General features: G+C 40.4%; 1 protein-coding gene across 1 annotated transcript; it reads right to left on the bottom strand.

The window, feature by feature from the left end:
* Nucleotides 1–630: 630 nt before the first annotated feature.
* On the bottom strand, nucleotides 631–20,739 carry SERPINE3 (serpin family E member 3). Its single transcript, XM_069850007.1, is given in 8 exon segments — nucleotides 631–923; nucleotides 3,104–3,190; nucleotides 5,995–6,095; nucleotides 7,300–7,498; nucleotides 13,230–13,427; nucleotides 15,249–15,482; nucleotides 19,400–19,697; nucleotides 20,511–20,739. Coding segments are annotated over 8 exon segments (1,386 nt in total). The 5' UTR covers nucleotides 20,637–20,739; the 3' UTR covers nucleotides 631–780.
* Between the last annotated feature and the right edge of the window lie 1,254 nt (nucleotides 20,740–21,993).

Here is a 21,993-nt window from a genome sequence, read left to right as displayed (position 1 = left end):
TACGAGGGCTGGGGGAGTTCATTAGCAAGAAAGAGTTATCAGCTCCAAAAGAAACATTTTTTTTTGGTAGTTCCTTGCTTCCTTTGGTAGTGAAGGTAGCAGTTAGGCTTTTTGTAGAGCTAAGTTACCTGATTACATACAGTGAATATCCATGGCTTTTGGTAACCTGAGCGTCTCATGAGGATATGAAGTAGTGAAAAAAGTCTGTACGTGTAAAACTATATCCTTTAAGGTGTTGCTATTCAAGATAACAAAGGAAGACAAACTTGCTTCTGCATATTCTGAGCTGTAGCTGGGCAAAAATTATTTGGCCTCAGAATTCCTGAGATAACCCCCTAGAAACTGCTGAGGTGGGATTAATACAGGGAACTACAGGCCCTGTAGTCCTGGTGCAGTCGGAACTTTGTGTACTGTCAGCATAAGCATGAATGAGTTTCATCTATTTGGGAAGATGTATATTTCAACTTCTTCAGATATCAATCCAGCTGATCCAGCTGATTTGTAATTTGAATTGCCCTGTGGAGGTCGGTCCCTAATCTTGGGGCATTTGAGATCTCAAAAATCTTTCTAGTGCTTATAATTATGGTAGAAATCTTGAGCACATACTGCATATGTGTTGAAGAGGCTAATGTGGCTTCCCTGACTTCTGTGACTTATCATGCATTCTATTTAAGACAATTAAGGTGTATTCTTTATGCTTCCCAAACCCTAAGCCCCCCGTTTCCGTGGTGGTTTGAACTTCCTGGACTGAAGAATAGCAGGTCATTTACAGAGAACTTGTTACTGATATAATTGCTCCTTGTGAAGGATTCTGCTACTGAATTGGGGAGCATACGTACCTGTGTTAGCTTGTCTCAGGAAAAAGGTGAAAGGTCTGTCTGCTTTGAAAACAGGTGTTCGGGATCTTTTTAGTAACACCATTGCTGTAAGGTAACAAAAAGAAAACATTAGTAAAATGTGTCCATTTTCATTCCATCTTCTGTACAGTGTCCTCTAGCTCTGATGTTCAGTACCTTGATTTCTGAGTTGCTCCTCTACTTTAGGAATAAAACAATTTTATCCAACAGTGTAATTGGTCTGGGGGAATGAACAAGTTGGGTATTGTGAGGTTACACTAAATCAATTTGTATTTTGCTGCTGAAGTGAGTCTGTCTGGCTTCGGATTTCAAGGGAAATAATTTTTGTGTTATCACAGTCGTAACTCTGCTGAGGTCGTACCACGCTATTGCCTAGCCCATTAGTCAGTTCCTGGCTATGCTTTTCTGGTAGAAAAGATCAGCAAGGCACAAATGCAGTCCCTTTTCTAAATGAGACACTAACAGCAGTCACCCTGGAATTTCTCCATCAGAGCTCTCACCAAAACCATGATCTCAGGTTATAGCTGTCCTTCCATTACGATGCTTCAGCTATTATTAATATAAGTCCTGTTTAAATAATTTTTACCAATTCTTCTGTCAAAAGAACCCAGTACTAAACCCCCTGGATTTGGGTTATTTTTTTAATGAACAATTGAAACAGTGGAATTCAATTGAAAATTTAAGTAGAGCTCGGTAAAGCTCTACTCAAGTTTGAATGGTGCTGTTTCAGTGCTCCTGAAAGAAGTGCCAACTTCAGCTTTTGAGCCACTGGGTGACTAGATCCAGAGCCTTTAAAGTAAACAATAAACATGATTATACCTTGTAAAATCAGCTTGGTCTGACTGGAGTTAAAGGAAGTTTTGGCATTGGTTTAAATGGGATAAAGGTCTGATTGCTGTTATCCTTAGGCTTTGGTATGTAATTTAAGCTATCTGAAAGCTTTTATTTTGTATGTGAGTTGCCAGAAAAATTACTAAAAATATTGATCCCCCAGCAGTGATGGAAGTTGTCATAAAATTTAAACCTGGACAGCTCTGGAGCAAGGTTAACTTATGTTAAAATTTCCACTGTGCACGCACATGTGTACAGCATGTGTCTTACACAGTGTTGCTGTTAGGGGAGAACTACATCAAACCAGGTGTGCTCAGGTTCCTTCTGGCATTGTGACCATGGGGTGTGTGCAGTGCACTTCACTGAGCAGCCCAGCACTGCAGTGAGATGTCCTGCGGAGCTCTCCCTACCTGCCTCTTGGACTCCTTTCTGAAAGGAGAAATGTTAGAGTCCCAGGTCTTGCCCTGATCTGCAGTCAAGGACCGCCAGCATTTGCAGTGTGTGTGTGGAGCACGTCTACAGTCAGCACAGCCCAGGAAAGCAGCAAGGTGAGAGATTTGGTTAATAATCACCCTTCTGTACTGATGTTTGAGGGCATGGTCAGCTTCTGAAGAGAAGCAGGTGGCAATAACACCTGTGTAATTCACGTAGGGGTCTAAGGCTGTCGATGCTTTTCATGCTGGCACGTAGCACCTCTGGAGTGTCTGAGGCTTCCAAAAGGGAAACAAAAAAAGTTGGTGCTTCCTTTGATAAAGCATATTTGCCCACCCCAAGGGGGACTGCACAGCTCAGTGATTTTAGTTTCCCTGTATTATGTGACGTGGTTGTGATGCAGGATTTATGTTGAGTTGCCATTCAACTTATGAGGGTAATTTATTGACTGTGTAGTCCATAGCTGGGATTTTCCTCTGAATCATCCCACTCGGCCAGCCCCAGCTGCTCACATCAAAACGATCTGTTAGCCAAAACTACTGCACATGAATGCTACACCTCAATCTACATAAGAACCTGCAACGCCAGCAAAGAGCTCATCTTCAAAAACCAAACTTCCTAATGTTCAGGAGCTAAAGTCAAAGCATTAATAACTTCTTTCTTTTCTTTTATGATCTGAGCGAACTGATTTGACCAATGGAAAAAGAAATGGTTTATTTTTATAAAACTGGACTTTCCTGGGACTGGTAAAGTTGGTTTTCACTTGAGTCTTTGTATGTTAGTCTGAGATCAAATATGGAAAGGGGAGAGTTTTGGGAGTTCTTATAGACAATTACAAAGATAAAATGGAAGTATGTTAATTATGAAGGTTTAAATTTAGGTGTACATTTAAATGCTACTATTTTTTCATGTAAAAGATAGATAGTTATTGCAGTAGTGATAATCTCCAGAAGTAGGAAGTAAAGTTCACATATTTGATTTACCTGTAGCTCCTGCTGCCTTTGTACCATCTTCTGTTACTTCAATCTCTGCTTTGTGAATAGCTTCTGAAACATAAAGATTACCTTCCTCTGCAAAAAAACCCCCAGAATTAATATCATAAGTTAATTTCTGAATTCTGTTGTGAACAGCATTTTTTTCATAGTTTGGAATGCTTTTACCTTTCTTCTGCATTATCTAAGGATGACATAACCTAACAGTTATAGGTATATATAGGTAATATATAGGTAATATAGGTATATATCTCACCTGGGCAGCTAATTCAGTGACGGCGTACTGAAAGCAGTATATGTCACAGTATTAGTTTTTCTTCTGTTGCAAGTTCCTCCATCACATCATGTTTGGAAAGCCAGCACGGTACAAACCTGCCTTTCAGTTGCTTTTCTGAATCTGTCTTCCATATTGGAAGACCTTTTGTTCTAATTTTGACTCAGCTCCTGATTTTTCACGTGTACATGATGTGGGTGAGCATAGACATTCTGAATGTCTAAGCTAGCTTGGTCTTAAAGACTTCTGAGCTCAGCACATGGCTGAGATAGTATCACTATGACTTTCAGACCAGGACGACTTTATGTGCAGGCAACTTAGAGAACAAGCTAGAACAGTCCCGTGAATCTTCAATCTATCTATCTGCCTCAACATGTCCTTTGTCACGGAGGGCGGCTTGCTTGATGGCCCAGGAGCCTCTGACTTATATGTGGAACATGGATCCCACTTGCACATAAGCAGCGAAGTTCTTAGGAGTCAACTATTGTGAATGCGAAATTGGGATATTTTTCTGCTTAAAGGCATTTATGTTACTGACTTCTCATTGTTCAGATCTGCTCTCTAGTCTGGGACAGGGTCAGGGGCAATAACAGGAAGAGGTGGCTTTAAATTGAAGAGGGTAGATTTAGACTAGATAGAAGCAAGCGATTTTTCACAAAGAGGGTGGTGAAAAACCGGAGCAGGTTGTGCAGAGAAGTGGTAAATGCCCCATTCCCAGAAACATTCATGGTTGGACAGGCCTCTGAGCAACCCGATCCAGTTGAAGATGTCCCTGCTCACTGCAGGGGGGTGGGACTAGATGACTTTTAAAGGTCCCTTTCAACGCAAACCATTCTATGATATAGGTGAAAATGGGGAAATACTAAAAGAGCATTTTATTTGTTTCCATCTGATTTTTGTCCAGTCAAAATTCTGGGATGCAAACAAGTAAGACAAGAATTCTGCAAAGAGGCAGATTTTTTTTTAATTGGATAAATCTGACATATTTGGGATGAAAAAAAGAAAAGTAGAAGCTTTCAGGCATAAAGAAGCTATTCCAGGTCTGAAATTAGGTAACACATTTCTAAATGTGATCTGAGAGTAAATATTCTGAAGATTATGGATTGTGCTTTAGATGGAAGAGGAACTGAAAACTTACTTTTCTTTTTCTAGTTGTATCCGTTGGTTAAATAAAAGAGAAACCTTCCTTATAAACTCTACCTCACTCTCGTGTAACTCTTAGACCGTCATAGCTGTAAGCATAATATTATGATACATAACTGAGTAGTGTAAGAGTAGGGTTTAGCAGGGCCTCAGTATATTCTTTAATCCATAACCCTGCCACTGACAGGATCAAATACTTCTACAAGCCTTGCCCTGTATGATATGAAACAGAAAGCCACCAAGTTATTTGGGAAAGAAGCTTCTAAATACGATTGTTTATGATGGATTTCATGTTCTCAAAGTACTTATTTAAACAGATATTAACATATTAAATGCATCCTTGTGTGCTTTATCACGATATTATCCTTTGTTTGCAATAAACAAGGCAGGAGGTTTTAACAAATAAGCTACAGCATAGCAAGTCTGCTGTGCCTCAACCTTCTCTCCCCAGGCATATCCTGCTTATCAACTCAGCCTTTCTTTGCAATAGTGTTTGAGAGATTCAGGTTAACTCTTCCAGGCTCTCATACAAGAAGCTCTTTGCAGTCTCAGTTGTGTGCTGCAATAAAAAAATACTGTGTTCAATTTTAAAAGGGGTATAAAAATCCCATAAATCACGTGCCTTCTGAGGTTCATCCCAGAAGAGCAACTTTTCTGTAAAGGCAGGTTTGTCTGAATTGGAGGAATTGCTTGTTGTCATGCCTCTAATTATTTACTCACATGCACAGGAAATTGCATGATCTTTCTGCATATCTAGGAGCAGCTACCCCTGGGGTTTTGCTATGAGGAGAAATCATTAAGTTGGAATAATTTGTGCTGCTGAAAGAAGTAAAATAATAATTATAATTAATAGGGATAAATTTTTTCCAAACAGTGTGTTAATTTCAGATTTCCAAAACCAAGACAGTTTATAATCATAACACATCATACAAACACAGCAAAGGGAAAGTATAATTTATTCTGCAGGTCACTGGATTAGCCAGACAATGCAGCATGGGCATATGCCAATATTTTTTGTGCCAATATTGTTTGTGGTGTCAGGAGTTGGGACACTGACTTGTTGTACCAGCACCCCTAATTGTTAAAAGACTATTTAAAAACAGAAATAGGAATGCAAGTTTTACTGAAGTATCTTAAATTTTTGGGTAAATAACCATTTTCCAGGCCTATGCTGTTTTCATAGCTTTAATCTTAAAGAAAGAATGGAGGAAAAAAAGGTGAAAGAATGATAAAGCAAGACCAAACCCAACCCTGTCCCTTTCACATTCCTTTTTCCTACAAAATTACCACTCAAAACACAATTGCCAATACTGAAGTAGAACAATTGAACGTGAATTGTATTTTAGAGTTTCACTGGGGAAGAGGTACAGTCAATTCAGAAGGCTCAGGTCTACTGAATCATTCAAATGTGAGAGTCTACAACTATTAGGTCAGTGATCATTATTTATTCAGTCAAGACTCTTACCTGAAATGCCTTTAAAATTAGCGGTGATGGGATCAAACGCATCTCTAATTCCCAAGGCAGAAAAAACCGTCTTTAGGTCAAAAAGGCTTTGAATACTGAACCTGAAATTAATATAATAGATTTTATTTAAATGTGGGATTTATGCTTTCATAGAGCTAAAAGGTGGAACAGATAGAATTTCTTTCAAGCCTTTGTATTTCATCTATTCCTGTATAAGCCCAATGCCTTCTGTCTGATTAAGTGTACTTTGCAGAAAAGCGACTCGCCCTCACTTGAAGACATTAATAGAAGGAATCCCTCACCTCCACCTATTGCAATCAGACTGCCTCTCAGTCTTCATGACACATGAACTCTGCATTTCCCCAAGCATCCTCTTTAACAATCTTTTTAGTTGGAGCAATAGACCCTTAGAAACGTTTGTAAAAGATTAGCTTGGAGAAAAAACCATTAATGTAAAGTTGTTTTTCAGCACTTTGTTAAGTGGGAAATGTTATAGATGTTTAACAAAACCCTTCCACACTGATTGGCACAATAGGTGCAGCCACAAAAGGCCCTGATTCCTCCTGCTATGCCACTGCATTTGAATAGCTGATGGAAAATACTTCAGGATGTGTGCATTTCATAGAATCATAGAAACCCCAGGTTGGAAAGGACCCACTGGATCATTGAGTCCAACCATTCCTATCAATCACTAAACCATCCCCCTCAGCACCTTGTCCACCCGTCTTTTAAACACCTTCAGGGAAGGTGACTCAACCATCTCCCTGGGCAGCCTATTCCAGTGTCAAGCAAGCAATGGCGAGTGACTACTGTAAAAACGGGTGGCTGAAGACTACTTTGTGCATAGGAAGATGGTGTAATTGGTGGAGGCCCCCAAGTTCTTTGTAGAGTACTTTTGTTGTATAGTAGCAAGTTGTGAAAATAATCTTTTAAAGGTTATGTATATATACTCTTTCTTAAGCAAAGAGAAAAATGGAGTGTGGGGAAGGGCCAGGAACACTTCTTTCTCTTTAGATCTTTATTTTTTTAGATAACAATTGTTACACCCCAAACAAATTTAAGTAAATGCTTTGGGATCAATTGAAACATTTGTATTTTTAAACAGGGCAGAGCATAATGGAAAGTTTTGGCATTCCCAGCTCACCTTTTTGGAGATTAAGAGAGGTTTAAAGCTTTTCTGATCATGTGATGAATAAATCAGATGATACTTTTGGTTTTGTCTCACACGTTGCTTCTGTCAGCACTATCACACATAATTCTGACAACAGAAGCAGGAATCTGTCTTGGAGTACTAACATTGCTTACCTAGGCAGAAAAATGTCCATCTTCATTCTCTTTAAGCTGTTGGACCAGAGGGTTATGGTTTTGGCAGAAAAGTGAGACTCAATCTGGGACAAAGGTGTTCTTTTGTGGCTGGGAAGCACTAGAAACATGCTGAGTTTCTCTCCCAGGTAGGGTAATTCGACCACGCTGAAAGCCTCCAGAGATGCAGTCTGGAACTGGCCTGTTGTTAGGCAAATGTAGATCTTATTTCATCATTCAAAGGGAGGGGAAAAAACCTGAACCCTACAACCATCAGCAGACAGTTCAAAACAGCAGTGATGGGATATAAGGAGTTATCTCTAGCACGTAGGCTCTTACAGCCAGCTCAGGTTCTTATTAACTCACAACAGTGGCTCATCTGAACAGAGTTGATTATGCAATATATATAAATCTTGGCAGGAAAATGCCAGTGCTAGTAGTAGAACCCGAAATACTGTCTCAATAGAGAATAGATGTTTTATTATTTTCTCATGTTCTCCTTGCTCAGTTTCAAACCTATTACTGAGGCCATGACAGTGACTTTATTGTTCAAGCAATGTGTGTTCATTGAATAAACTTAAAATTTTCTAATATCTTTCACTAAAAATTCATACTGATAGAAACTGCAAAACCAAAATGAAGCATCCTATTTAATTAGCTGAAACCTACTTGGCCTCATGTTTCCATCTTTACTATCTTTCAAAATCAGTTTTAACTTGATTGCAATAAACAGTTACGTTAAACAATAAAGTAGTCAGGTTTGTGCCTATTTAAGCAGCAGGTGTCTTATTTTCGAAAATCTAGGTAGAAAGGCCTGTCAAAATCAGATGAAGGTTATAAAAATTGGTCTCAAAAGTAAAAGCTGGTGTGCTTCCAAACATGTGATTAGTTATGCAACAATTTATAACACTGTTTAAAAGTACCATTTTAGTTCCATATTTTGAGGAACATTTAATCTAAGCATTTCCAAATGAGTCTATTACATAGTAGAACAGAGTAAATCATCACAATTTTACTTTCTAATTTTTTCTTCTGTTAATCCGATAAATAGCATTTAAGAACACTCAGCAATAGTTGGCAAACCAAGAGTTAAATAAAAGTTGCAAGCAAATAGCTTATTGCCTTTGCTGCAGGCCATCCAAGATACTGAATCTATTCCTTCACCCAGGTGTGGTAATTTTATCTTCAAGGGTTAGATACTCAGGCTTTTTGAGTCAGGAGTTATAAACAACAGAATATAGAATATATCATGTTCATAATATCCAAATATTTGCCAATAAATGTATAACTATAGGATGTCTCAAATGTTTAGTGTAGTGTAACAACATTAGTTTTGCAGATATGAACTAGATAGGATTCCATAAGTGTTGATTATTCTGCTACATTAAATTTCAACCTCCTAGATTAGCCCTCCTGCCATGCTTATCTTTCCCTGGTGCATGTAATTTGACTGTAAGCCTACCACTTTATTCCATAAATATAGCAGCCTTGGTTGAGCTCTCCCTGCTAGGCAGTGTGATGGGATGGTCATGATCTCCCCTGGAGCTGGGATGCCTCTCAAGGATACTCCTTGAGGCAGAGAGACCTTTGACCAACAACAGATCTTTGGTAAGCAAGTGATACTGTGCATAACCTTGTAATGGTAACTTTAACTTTGCCTTGGTAACTCTGATCGCATGCTGAATCGATACTAATGAAACATTGCTAATCCATGTAGCTGCTCAATATTAATTATGATAAACTTTGCGTATATGAGCCTTTAGACATAAACTGTTGACTGAGCCTGGGACTAAGTCTGGATCCAGCCACACCTAGACTGCTCTCTGAGAAGGAATTAAGAAAGCAAGAAGGTCCATTCTTGTGACTCAGTGAAAGGGTTGCCCTTACTCTTTCTATTTCTTTCATTAGACATAAACTACTGAACAAGGCTGAGACTAAGCTTGGTCCTACCTTCACCTAGGCTCCCATAAGGGGTTTAAAAAGCAAGAGGGTCCACTCTGAACCTCGTGACTCAACAGGAGCATCTTCCTTGCCCTTTTACATCTCTGGTTTCTCTGTGAACTAGATTCCGACTCAGATTTCCGTTGTATATTTCTTTCGTGCAGCAATTAATAGAGTGAACCTTGCCATCAAACTTTGTTAAGTCACACTTCTATAACATCATAATAAACCCACGTTTTGGCAATACCTTTGAGAGAGGTTCTTTCAATGATCTTAATCACCCATTCGCAATAAACTGGTGTAGTTGGCAGGATCCTAAATCAAGATACGTGAAGTGCAGTGCGCTGGACAGGAGTGGTTTAATTTGTGGGCATGCTGATATTTTGAAGTCAGCATGTTCAGTACAAAGGTTATTTGTTCATTAGAAAGAAAATCAAAGACTTGAGATAACTGAGTCAGAGCATTTAGCGTTTCTTACTTGAACTGATCTTGAGCATCCCGCAAGGATGCTAAATCAGTATTCAAATATAGTTAACAAATTGCTTGGAAAAATGAATATGTAAAATAGCTGCAGTGTTTAAAAGGCACATGTAATGAGTAATGTTGACATTTTCTTAAAGCAGTGTTAATTGTCCCCAGGCTGATTTGTTCTGCAAGGCCACATTAAAAGGATAAACATTGTTGTGAATGCTGCAATCGATAACAGGCTAGAGCTAATCTTTCTTGCTCTCTGTTTTGGTTCTGGTGGGAAACGGCTGCTATCATTTAGTAACAAAGGAAATCTCATGCCTCTGTTTTGTTGTACTGAACTAGTCTTTTGTATTAATCTCAAATGAAATGTTTCTAGCATTTCTAGCAACAAAGACTGTATTGACCCCACCAAATCTGACAACTGGCAAATTTTAAATGATCCCTTTCGTTTTGACTTTCCTCAAATGTCTCTTCAGCTGCAGAGAGCTCACATGTTTCAGGGTGGATGAAAAAGTAATCCTACTATTTTGACTAATTTTTCTTTTCTGTGCAAATGGTTAATGCTTCATCTGCCTACTTAAGAGTGATAGGATGAAGTTCTTGTCAAATGGTTAGGCGGGCACAACTAATGATTTCACATCAACTTCACAAGGGCTCAGGACCAAATATATGGTCAGTCAGTGCAGTTCAGCTGCTGAATTTCTGGTCACTGGTCTTTACCTGAGATCTCCACTTGTTTAAACACTGGCAGTCTCCTGACTTCCACCGTTTTAGACCTCTCATATCTTTATCGCATTCTACTAAAAGAGAAAGTTCAGAAACAAGGTGTATTCCTGAGCTAATAGGTGTGTGTTAGTCCTAAGAAAACTGTTTACCTGAACATCTCGAAGCAATGAACAATGAGGCTATTCCAGATATCAGGAGTAGTAAAGCCCCTGCATTAAGCTGATGATACAAAATCACCTAGGGCTGAAAGATCACAAGCTGATGTATTAGTCTATGTTGCTCAACAAGGATGATGTCAGGTTTTGGAAAGGGAAACTCAAACTCGTCACTCTTCAGTGAAGTCAATTAGCTTGTCAATTAGTCAATGAGAAGATTCAAATGAAAAGAGGATGAGGATGCTCCAAGTCAGAGGTGTGAACACACCCAGGAGCTGGCAGTCGCAGCAGGAGGAAGAAGCATGGTAGATGCACCATGATTGTCCTGGAAGAAACCCCACAAAGAAAAACATAATAGTAAGGGCAAACTTGCAAAGAGTGGAAAAAGTGTTTTCTTAGGTGAATTATAGTTCAGAGATAAAAAGGCATAGAAATAATGAGCTGCCAACTGCCTGCTTGATGTGACTGATCCACAGAGAAGGAAAATAAATGTTTCAGCCATATGAACAAGAGAAAAAGGAAGAAAGAATGGTGCTGCTGAACACTGTGAATTCATAATTTTTGTTTTAAGATTCTTCACAATTATTTGTGGGAACTGCTGAAAAAGAAATGATCTGATAATATAGCAAAGGATATTGGTAAGGCTCCTAACAGAAATGAGGGAAGAAGGGAAGTATTACAACACCCGAGACAGAAACAAAGCTTGAACTACTTGAGAGAGACAAATAATAATCTGGGATCTGGATGATCACCACCTCAGAATATGAAAAGAACTTGGATGTGGAATTGCAAACAGGTCAGCAAAGATTCTTAGTAGATCATAGATTCCGTTGTTTCCTAGACTGGAAAACAGGAGCACATTTATAACAAAAAAAATGAAGTAATCAGGGAAATTTTAGATCACTGAGAAGTTTTAGAACATTCTCTGTAGAAAACAATAATCAAGTCACAGAGGGAAATAGAAAATGAGATAATTTACAATATCAGGTAGACCCTTGCAAATAAATCTATAAACTTTTTTGACTTGAAAATTGATTTGATAAAATGACATGGATCCAACTACCTTTTTTAAGCAAAACATTAAACATAGTTTCACTGTGGCAGTATTTATAGGCAGAAGTGATGGAAATGGGAACAGTAAATGAAAAACAGCAAGCAGACACTTGAATGGGAAACTACAATGAGCTAAGTTAATAGAAGGGCTCCCAGGTTGAAAAGAGGTTACCAGTAGCTTTTCACAATAGTGCCAACGCTCAGGCAAAAGACAAATAAAGACAAAGATAGGATGAAACAAAAAAAAACCAGTGAGGTTACCATGATGACTGGAATGGTGGAAATAAAATGATGGTTTGAAACCCCTCAAAAAGGTGTGTACCTGTAGAGATTTCCCTTCCCTTGTTTTACCTAGGACTCACCAGCTGGGAAAAGATGGCCTTTTATTTTCAAGAAAGGTGAATTAAAGTTGGAAAAGGGCAGAAATGGACTCGTAGAGAGTTGGAGTATCTGTTTTTTTCAATAGTTTAAAAGAACCTGACATCTTTGGCTTAGCTAGCAAGAAATCGAGAGGCAGCTTGGTGACTTGCAAATACATTTGGGAATAAATATCAAAGCTGAAGAGAAACTAACTTAAATGATATTGCTGGCATGATGCTAAGAGGTATAAACTGGTCTTGAAAAATTTAGTCTTTGAATTAGGAAGGTTTTTTACCCAAGTGCATTTCTGAAATTTAGGGTAAAAAGGATAGGAAATGTTTATATTTCGTAGAGCTAAATTGCAGAATTCATGGTGGTAGAAAATTAAGTCCTTCTGTCAGCAACCCACATACTCCAAGCTTTTCAGAGGAACATGCACTGCGTTCACGTATTACTCCAATAAAAGTTTGACCTATGTTTATACTGGTTTAAGTCCATGCTGAGATCATCCACTGATTGAGTCTAAAGGCCATAAAACTTCCTTTCCCCTTTCCTACAGAATTTGGTCCTGAAGCTTCACGGCTTTACCCTAAAACCTTGGATACAAGCTGTGACCATAGACAGATGGGATGGTTGTGCAGTGCTGGTGCTCCTGGTGATACTATCCTCTCTCTGGTGCTCACACACTCAAGGGACAAACAGTGATTAGGCTGAGGCACCAGGAAATTTCTTACCTACCCCACAAATCAAATTGGTCAGGACTTTATATAGCCTTAGTCTTAACTGCATCTCTGCCTTGGGCTCAGCTGTGCTTCCTAGCAGTCCTTTCTTCCTAGACAGCTATCTAACAAGCTCTGTGCTATTGTGAAGTACTGCAACACCTTCAGTTTCTCCTGTTCTTTTGGCACAATATCTTGGTGTCTTTTGGCTGTTTGCTACAGCTGACAAGCTTGTTATGGAATGCTTGGAGGTGTTGGTCTGTGAGGGATGGCGCATGGACAGCAGATATTTTAGGAAACATTTTGTACCAGGATCTGTTTTGTGATTGCCTGGGGTTACAAGGAGTCAGTTCAGTCACCCAGGTGGTCTCTTCATTTGATAGGATTTCTTCTGAAACTTCCCCAAGCTGGGAAAATTAACATATCTAAATGTGGTATGTGTGGAAATTAAATAAATAAAACTGTTCCATGTGGTACAATAGAGCAGATTCAGATCAAGCATAGTTACCGTAGTTAACTTCAGCTGTGTGATGCATTGTGGGCACTTTCAGGGTTGAGCACTTTGCTGTGGTAAAAGGCAACATCTGGGTATCCATGAATGAAAACTTCTTTTGCCACATGCTCTTGAAGTACATGGTGCTCACAAGGGCCACCTGGCTGAGCGGTGACCCAGCACTCTCCAACGTCAAGCCGTGAATGTCCCCATCTGCATGGAGAAGAGGTGGGCAAAGGTCACACGCCATCGTACTCACCCAGATCTGTGTGAGTAAATAAAATACGCTGGAACACTATCTGTCCATAAGGGCAAGAGGGATCACTCACAAGGCACTGTTAAACCCTCTCCCTTCCCCTCCTCACCTCCACTGACCTCATTGTGGTTGCCTGTGGTGCCATTTTCCCCAGAATTGAGGTCAAGCTGGTCAGTGTTGAGGGCCAAAGCTGTGCTAGCACTACGCCACTCACTGAACAGTGTGGAAGGCAGCAGCCTGGAGCTCAGCACCATGCCCTTACCCTAACTGGTTTAATAGCTTAAATGTGCCCACATGTATCTTGGAGTGGTTCATCGTTAGCACTAGAAATCCCTCATGAAATAGATTCACAGAATCACAGAATAACCAGGTTGGAAGAGACCCACCGGATCATCGAGTCCAACCATTCCTATGAAACACTAAACCATGTCCCTCAGCATCTCGTCCACCGATGCCTTAAACACTTCCAGGGAAGGTGACTCAACCACCTCCCTGGGTAGCCTGTTCCAATGCCCCATGACCCTTTCTGTGAAGAATTTTTCCTAATGTCCAGCCTAAACCTCCCCTGGCAGAGCTTGAGGCCATTCCCTCTTGTCCTGTCCCCTGTCACTTGGGAGAAGAGCCCAGCTCCCTCCTCTCCACAGCCTCCCTTCAGGTAGTTGTAGAGAGCAATGAGGTCTCCCCTCAGCCTCCTCTTCTCCAGGCTAAACAACCCCAGCTCTCTCAGCCGCTCCTCGTAAGACCTGTTCTCTAGCCCTTTCACCAGCTTTGTTGCTCTTCTCTGGACTCGCTCCAGAGCCTCAACATCCTTCTTGTGGTGAGGGGCCCAGACCTGAATACAGTATTCGAGGAGTGGTCTCACCAATGCTGAGTACAGAGGGAGAATAACCTCCCTGGTGATTACAGACAGCTTTGTGAAGTAATTAAGTCAGCTGAGGGCTTATATCCTAATTCTACCCCTCTCCTATTTACTTCACCGTTCAACTGCTCCTGCTGTGGGTATCTCAAAGGTTTTTGAAAGTGCGATCCGCCTTTAATTCAAAGATACACATGTGAGTACCACAATATGAAGTCAAATTTTAATACCTGCTTCTAGAGCAGTACTTTTTAGTCATTAAGCTGGATCACTTATTATAGTTCATTTGAAAAGGACAGATGGGTTTTTTTTATTAGCTTTAATGTGTGAATTTAACATCACCTCACATGTTGATGGCCAATTTAACACTCATGTAACTTAAACTGATGGGACAAATCAGGGACTGATTTGCTCTGCTGCTTCTAAGGACTTGCTTTTCAATTATTTTTTTCATTAACATAGAATTTAATTTAATTACTTTTCTTGCTTGTGTGGAAAGTGAGTTCTTTTTATTTCCCATTTTGACTTTTTAAACTGGCAACTGAGCTTCTGGCCCTGTGTATTCCCCATTGCAACCTGAAAGCATTCAATGCAGCAAAATCCAACCCTGGGGAATCTAGTTGCTTCTCATTAAAACTGAAAGCACGGCAAAGGATTGTCATTTTAAAAATTAGAGGAACAAGGCCAAGCAGTTACGAGCTCGATACTGCAAACTTGTACTCACAGATTCAGACCTATTCTGGCTCTTCCCTCACATTACAAATGAGCATCGGCACAAAAATTAGATTTCCTGGCTTTCAGCCTAGGTTTAGACAACTCAGCGTATGGAAAAAAAATTATACTTGGTTAAGTGCAGGTTCTCTCATTGCTTTTATTTTACATTTGATTCTCATGCAATCATTCTCATGGGCTCTTGCGTTACCTCCAAGGCTACTGGTGATCCATTCCTGTATTTGGGCTGTGGTGCTGTTGGGGTCAGTGAAGTTGGTTTTCTGCAGGCTGCTGTTCGCCCAGCGCGCAGCACGCGCAGCAAAGTGGGGCAAGAGCTGCACACTGGTGTCCACGAAGAAGGAACATGCCAGCTGAACCACCGTGCCTTGGCTGGAATTGGTTGCTCCTTCGTACGCTGTATGCAAGAAATCTTGCACACTTTCATCTGCCAGGCAAGAGAGAGAGAAACTGTAGTTTATCATGTTGAGGCTAGGGACAGCAGAGACTGCACCAGGGCTCAGCAGTTCTCACCTCCAGCACTGACACCAGTGTCCTCTAAAAGTCAAAGGACTGTAACAACTGAAGCACACTTGACTTTATGCAATATTACTGTCAAGCACTGTAGTCAAGGACAGTGATGCACTGGGCATCAGAAAGTACTCTTCATGTTGCTGTAGGAATTGCTCGGTTGCAGATATGACAAGGGACTGATTTCACATCAGGTTCACACCTCTATTCAAACACAGTTCGTAAGAAACGTTATGTTCTTCCAGGAACAATCTGGGTTCCTGTTAGTGAGACCTAGCACCTCTGGATGTGTAGCAACTACAAGCTCAGTGCCATTAATGGTTTCAGTAATGTATTCTCTAGTTCATTATCTACTAATGAAAAAAAAAAAAGAATAGTTCTCCAGTCCTGTTCCTGGGAAGCTCATGGCAGTTCATAGAATCATAGAATGATTTTGGTTGGAAGGGACATTTAAAGATCATCTAGTCCAACTCCCTGCAATAAGCAGGGACATCTCCATCTAAATCAGGGTGGTGGTGGCTTCTTTGATGGACACAGGTCTGAAGTGTGAGCTCAATAGGAACACGAGTCCTGCAGACTTAGAATATTTTGTGTTTTTAAAATCACAAAGTTTCTAGTAGGCTCCCTAGAAGGGTGATTTAGCAGCTGTTTCTGGTTGTCAATATTTTGCTCACTGTCAGGGTTTGTGATGGGATGGTTCATGCTGAGGTAACTTCCCGAGGGCTGGGACTTGCATCTATTCTGAAGAATGTTGATGAGCTCTGTGTCAATTCTCCTCAAACTTCTCATGTTCGTGGTTCAGCCCCTTCCCCATATCCCTTGTTGTGCTTTGAAGAGTTGCCTACATCCAGCTGATAAAAGCCTTGTTGAGATTGTTATTTTAATCTAAAATATTTCCATCATGTTTCTCCTCCCATAAGTAAGCTTCACCTGTGGGAATGGGACTGGGATACCTCTGAAGCTTGCTCTTCTTCAGCAAGACATCAGTGCCTCTTGGCCCTGTGGGACTACTAGGACCTCTCTGTTTTCCCCTGGGAAAGAGGCACCAGGTGTCCCAACTTCTGTGTGAAAACTTAAACAACAAATTGCTGCCCACTGTCTCCAAGAGGGATCTGTACTCTACACCTCAATTTTCAAGGGTGTTTTACTCAGCTTAGGTGCTCCTCTGCCTTGTTCTGAAACCCCAGGCTGCCCTGGGCAGCCCTCAGGTTTCCAGCTCCCCATGGCCACATCTGGGCTTGCTGTTATGGCCCTGGCCAGAAATCCTGGGTTTGACTCCTGAGAGACCTTAAGCAAAAGAAGGCATCACCCAGTTTCTCCAGATGTTTGCACATGTAGGAGAGAAGTCAAACTGTGCTGCCACCTGGGGCGTGAGTGATTTGGGGTGGCTAACCAGGGAAGGATCCCTGCTGCCTGGGTCAACCTGTCCCAAACTGAGCTGCAGGTCAAGGGCTATGATCCTCCAATTGCCAGCAAGGTCCCTAGGCTCATCAGGAGACTTTTACTATGTTGGTTCAGATTCTTGATTGGGTAAAATTGGAGTTTCATGTCTACTGATTTCTATCACCTGAGAATCCAGTGTAGGTTTTCTGACCTAATAGTGCTCCTTTAATAACCTGCAGGAAGACCTATGGGAAGTTTGGTATTAACATTTAGATCTATTACTCTTTAAGGGATAAAATATTGAACTCCTTGAACAGATGCCAAGAAAACTCACACAGTCTGAAGTGTAAAGTGCTTTTCTCATGTGTTTTGCATTAGTGCGTGAGCATTTGGCAAGCTCTCTGGAGGATGTGAGAAATCAAATATGGTAAATTGGAAGCAGATGTTAACGTGAGGTGTGGTATCCTCAGCTTGTAACTTCAGTCATATCAAAGTGCTTAGCTAACTGAAGTCTTGAATTCTTACCCAGAAAACAGTTTAAAATTGCTTTAAAATACTCTACCATGGATAGAATAAAACAGCAAGGAGAAACCATTTAAAAGCATGTCATTTTATCTGTGCTATCCAGAGAGACATCCTGTTACACATTGTTTTTCTAGTACTAGAATAAATGTGAAAAAATCTTCCAAACATCAAAAGATTACAAGTGCATGTAAGAGCGGATTCTCCATGAATAGTGAATGAACCATCAATGTTTGCATTGTTTTCAGACTGCTAAGATTTTAAACACATCCTTCATTATTTTTTAAGACAGACCAACAGAAACATTAATGCAAACATCCAATGGAAGAAAGCAATTTTATCAGGTATGCATATGTATGTGATTTGGTGTTACTCATCTGATAGGAAAGTTGATTGGGGTATTGGATTTATTTGATTTAAACCATTTGAGGAAGTAATTTCCTTCTCTGTCACTGGAAATGTGCTGTTAGAAGCCACAGCAATAGATCCTATCCTACTTCATCTTCACATTCATGCATTAATATTACCAAAAGCCAAAGCTCATGTGGCTTGCGCCACAGACAGCTGAAATGGAGGTAAAATGTCTACTTGGTATGATATGCCACATGAGAAGTGAGGCAGCACAAAACAACTAGCAGGTCATTAAAAGCCTCTGCACTTCTCTTTCTTACATTTTGTGTGGAGAGCTGTACCTGAAATTTCACTGTGCAATATTATTCTTAAGTTCTTTCTTAATAACTGAGCTCCTAAGGACCAGAAGTGTCAAGCAAGGTATAATCCTTGTATGAATTAATATTGTTTGAAATTACTCTAATGAGTTTGGAGAAACAGGAGTCTTATAGGCAAGACTTCATTATACTAGCAACTCATAATATAGACACACTGTCCTTGTCTCAGCACATGCAGGTGCATCTCTATATGTTAGCGAGAATTGACTCTTCCTGCTGTGTTGTTTTGGAATATCAGTGCTATACAGACTGGTAATGGTGACTAAGGTGGGTTACAGCACAGGATGGTGAAATTGCTGTAGGCTTTATCTTTAGTCTTCACCCACTGAAAGTAAATTTAAGCTGAGAACTAGAGATGTCATCTCTATATGTAAGTCTTGTATGTAAACTGCAAATTTTGAAGATGAGGCAGTTATCTGCTTTTTGCAAATGTTGTGCCCATAATTTAAAATCGTTTTATGTGTGATGTGAGGTGGTAGGATAATCCAGAGCTAAAATGAGAACAGCATCCTTAAATTCAGCTGACTTAATGCTGGATTTTAAGACTTCTGCCTTTTCCATATCCCTTCCAGATTCCAGTGGGTTTTATTTTAGCCTGCTTTCAGGGAAAGATACAATTGCACCATCCATTTGTCAATGTATATCTCTCTTTGCCAGACTCCTTCTGATAACTTTTCATCTTTTTGGCCAGTTGTAATAACATTAGAAGGGGATGTAAAGTCTTAAAGATAATTCAATTTCTATAGGTTTCATAAAATTTGTTAATGGGATAGGAAAGGAAATGTAAGTGGAATAGGAGAGGAAATGACTGTCCTCTGCCTGGCACCTTGTCACTGAGGACACAAGGGAGGCCAGGCACAATTGACACCATGGACCCCTTGGAAATCAGGAGCAGCTCTGCTGTTCATCTAAGTAGCTTTTATAGATGCAGTTGTCTTTCACTGCAGTAATAGAATAAGCACTAACCAAGAAAAAAAAAGAAATAATAATAAAGTGCAGATCAACTATTCTCTTGAGTTTCTTTTGTTCATTCAGCTCATACTTGGCTATCAAATAGGGATAAAATTCTCCTAAACTACATCTTGCAGTGAGACAGAAGACAGAAGTTTAGTATGCTGTGTGCAATTGCTGTCTTCTCAGTAAAGCTGTGAATTTATTGCAAAATGCATGGCAAGAAGAATTTTTTTAAGCAGTACATTACCATGAATGTTGTAGCCCAGGGCATTCTGCAGCTCCATAAGGGTATTTCCTTGAGCTCCCAACTGCAGCAGCTCCAAAGAAACAGCCACGCCTGCTGGGGAGACTACCAGATTGGTTCTGTTCTCTGCTTCGGATACGTGCCGGTAGAGTTTAATGGCAAATTCAGTCTTCAGCTCTTTCAGCTCATCATAGGACACACAGTTTGCCTTGGTTAAGCAGCAAGCAGACAAGATAAATGCAGAGAAGAAAATGGGCAACATGAAGGCAAGCTGGGAACTCTCTCCACCAGATAATCATACCTGCAATTAATAACACAGATATTTAGAAAAGCAACAGGCTGAAATAACAGAGGAACTTTCTCTTTCCATCAAAGTGATGTTATCACTTGCAATAGTAATGACCACTGGTAAAATATCTGTCCAGATCTACCCAGTAGCTGTTGTCATAAAAAATAAAGTGTAGGGACTTGCTGATGGCTCTGTTGGCTAACGGGAACCAAGTTTTTCAGAATGATGTACCTTTATAGCATGGTTGGCCATTACAGTGCATGGAGAAACAGAGCCCCTTGGTTAAAAAGTTAGCTACCTGTACATTTGATAGGACACCTTAGTGGAAGCTGTGCAGTCTCCACACTGCTGAGCACCTGTGGTTCCTTTCTGTCCCCAGCAGAAAGGGGTCACATCCAGCACGCCCAGAAGAAAGGTCACCCCTTGTGAGATGAAGGTATCTAACAGGGGGCTCCAAGCTGGAGCTTAGATCCAAACTTGCAAAAGGCTGGCTTCAAATTCGTCCCCCTGCAGATATCCCTTCTATGAAATCTACTCACGTGAAAAAAAGTTGTGTTTGCAAAAGTCTCCAACACAAAATCACTGTTTCAGATTTTGTGGGTAATCAAGCACTGGTAAATGTTATATTGCAACACATAGATTTGTATTTAGATGAGAAATACTAAAATCACAGATTAGCTTTCTTTACAGAATTTCGCCTTTTGAACATTGTATGCGAGTATATTTTAAAAAATACTGCACCTTCTTTCCCTTCAGGATTTCCTATAAATCTTTTTCCATGCCCTTTGCTCTAGAGAGCACCTCTAATGCCTTGTATTTACTCACAGTTAGTTCTCTTAAATGGTCTTGCCTTTCTGTGTCCTTCTGGGTGTCTGAATGGAAGCTGTCTATGTAGGTCTTGTCTCCTTCTTTAATAGGTAGTGGAGTAAAGACTAAGTCATGAGACTGCATTTAAAGGGATAGTCAGTGATCAGAGTCTCTGTCGGCGATGTCTGTACCACTCTGTCCAAATTCCTGTAGGCTACAAGCTCTATGGAGAGCCAGGCGAAGCAGCATGCCACTGACCAGCAAATCCAAGGCAAGGAACAAAAAGGTACACATGGAGATACAGTCAGCAACTTCCTTGCAAGCCCTGCTTGAGCCTCATGAGACTTGTGACCTGCTGGTACCGAGCAAGGCATCTCCTATCTCTCTTCCCACCCCCTCCTTCTTTTATATGAATTCCATTGATTCCTCTGCTATGAAGGGGAAGAGAAAGGGCTCTCTGTGTACCAGGCACACAGCTATTCCCCCCTCCTACTTTGAAACCTTATTCAGAAATCTCATGCAATTAAAATGTCTTTATTTGCCATTATTTTTTTTTAAATGCCATCCAAAATAGCAAGATTTTCATTCACTCTTTAGTTTCCAGGAGGAAAGAAACAACAAAGTGGTGAACTTGAAGGAGATCTAATAAGGAAGGGATCACTTTGAATGATCCAGAAGCAGAAGATTTGTGGTTGTGACAGCTTTAAAGGCAGTTGGCACCTGCATGGTTCATGGTTTACTTCATGTCACAGGATCAAATCCTGCTCGTCTTATTCACAGGTTCAACCTCACAGCTTCACAAGGCAAGCAAGGTTTTGGCTTAAAAATTAGAGTAAATCTGCAGCTTATTGATCTTCATAGAGTTTGACATTATATATACACTTAGGTACTTTACAGTGTGCATTCTTGTTGCAACCGGGAAAGAAAACATGTGGAAAAGGTCATTACAATCAAGCAATAGTGTTTAGGTGCTACTATTTCATCCTTAGCAGGGAAGGAGCAGCAACACAATTGAATTAGAGCTCAAATGAGAATGGAGCTTCTCTTCATCTGCACTTGTGCCTTTCCTCTCTTTCTGTTGTTTTGAGATGACAGAATAGACACTGATATTGGGGTCTGTTTCAGGATCCTGCGGTTCAGACCACATTCCTGCTAGGACAGATGAAAGGCAGGAGCTTAACTAGCCCCAGTCCAGGATGTAGATTTCACCATGGGTTTCAACAGCAGTATCCTCACAGGGAAAATTAAGTTTGCACTGAAGAGTTTTGCTGAACGGGGACCTTGCTGCTGAAGTTATAATTAGTAGTGTCTACTGGACCGGAGTTGTATTCAGAGGGAATGAAATAGAGGCCTCCAATTGATTTCTCAAAGAGGTCATAGCTGTCAATGGAAAAATTAACTCTCATCACTGGTGAGGACTGTACAGCAGGATTTGATGTCATGTCCTCAGAGGCTCCAGACTCGATAAGACATTTCCTCTATGCCCTGCTTGATGTTCTCC

This window comes from Phaenicophaeus curvirostris, chromosome 1 (genome assembly GCF_032191515.1).
Source record: "Phaenicophaeus curvirostris isolate KB17595 chromosome 1, BPBGC_Pcur_1.0, whole genome shotgun sequence".
NCBI classification, from domain to species: Eukaryota; Metazoa; Chordata; class Aves; order Cuculiformes; family Cuculidae; genus Phaenicophaeus; species Phaenicophaeus curvirostris.
The sequence above is the reverse complement of the archived record's forward strand: the minus strand, read 5'-3'. Positions and strand labels throughout refer to the sequence as shown.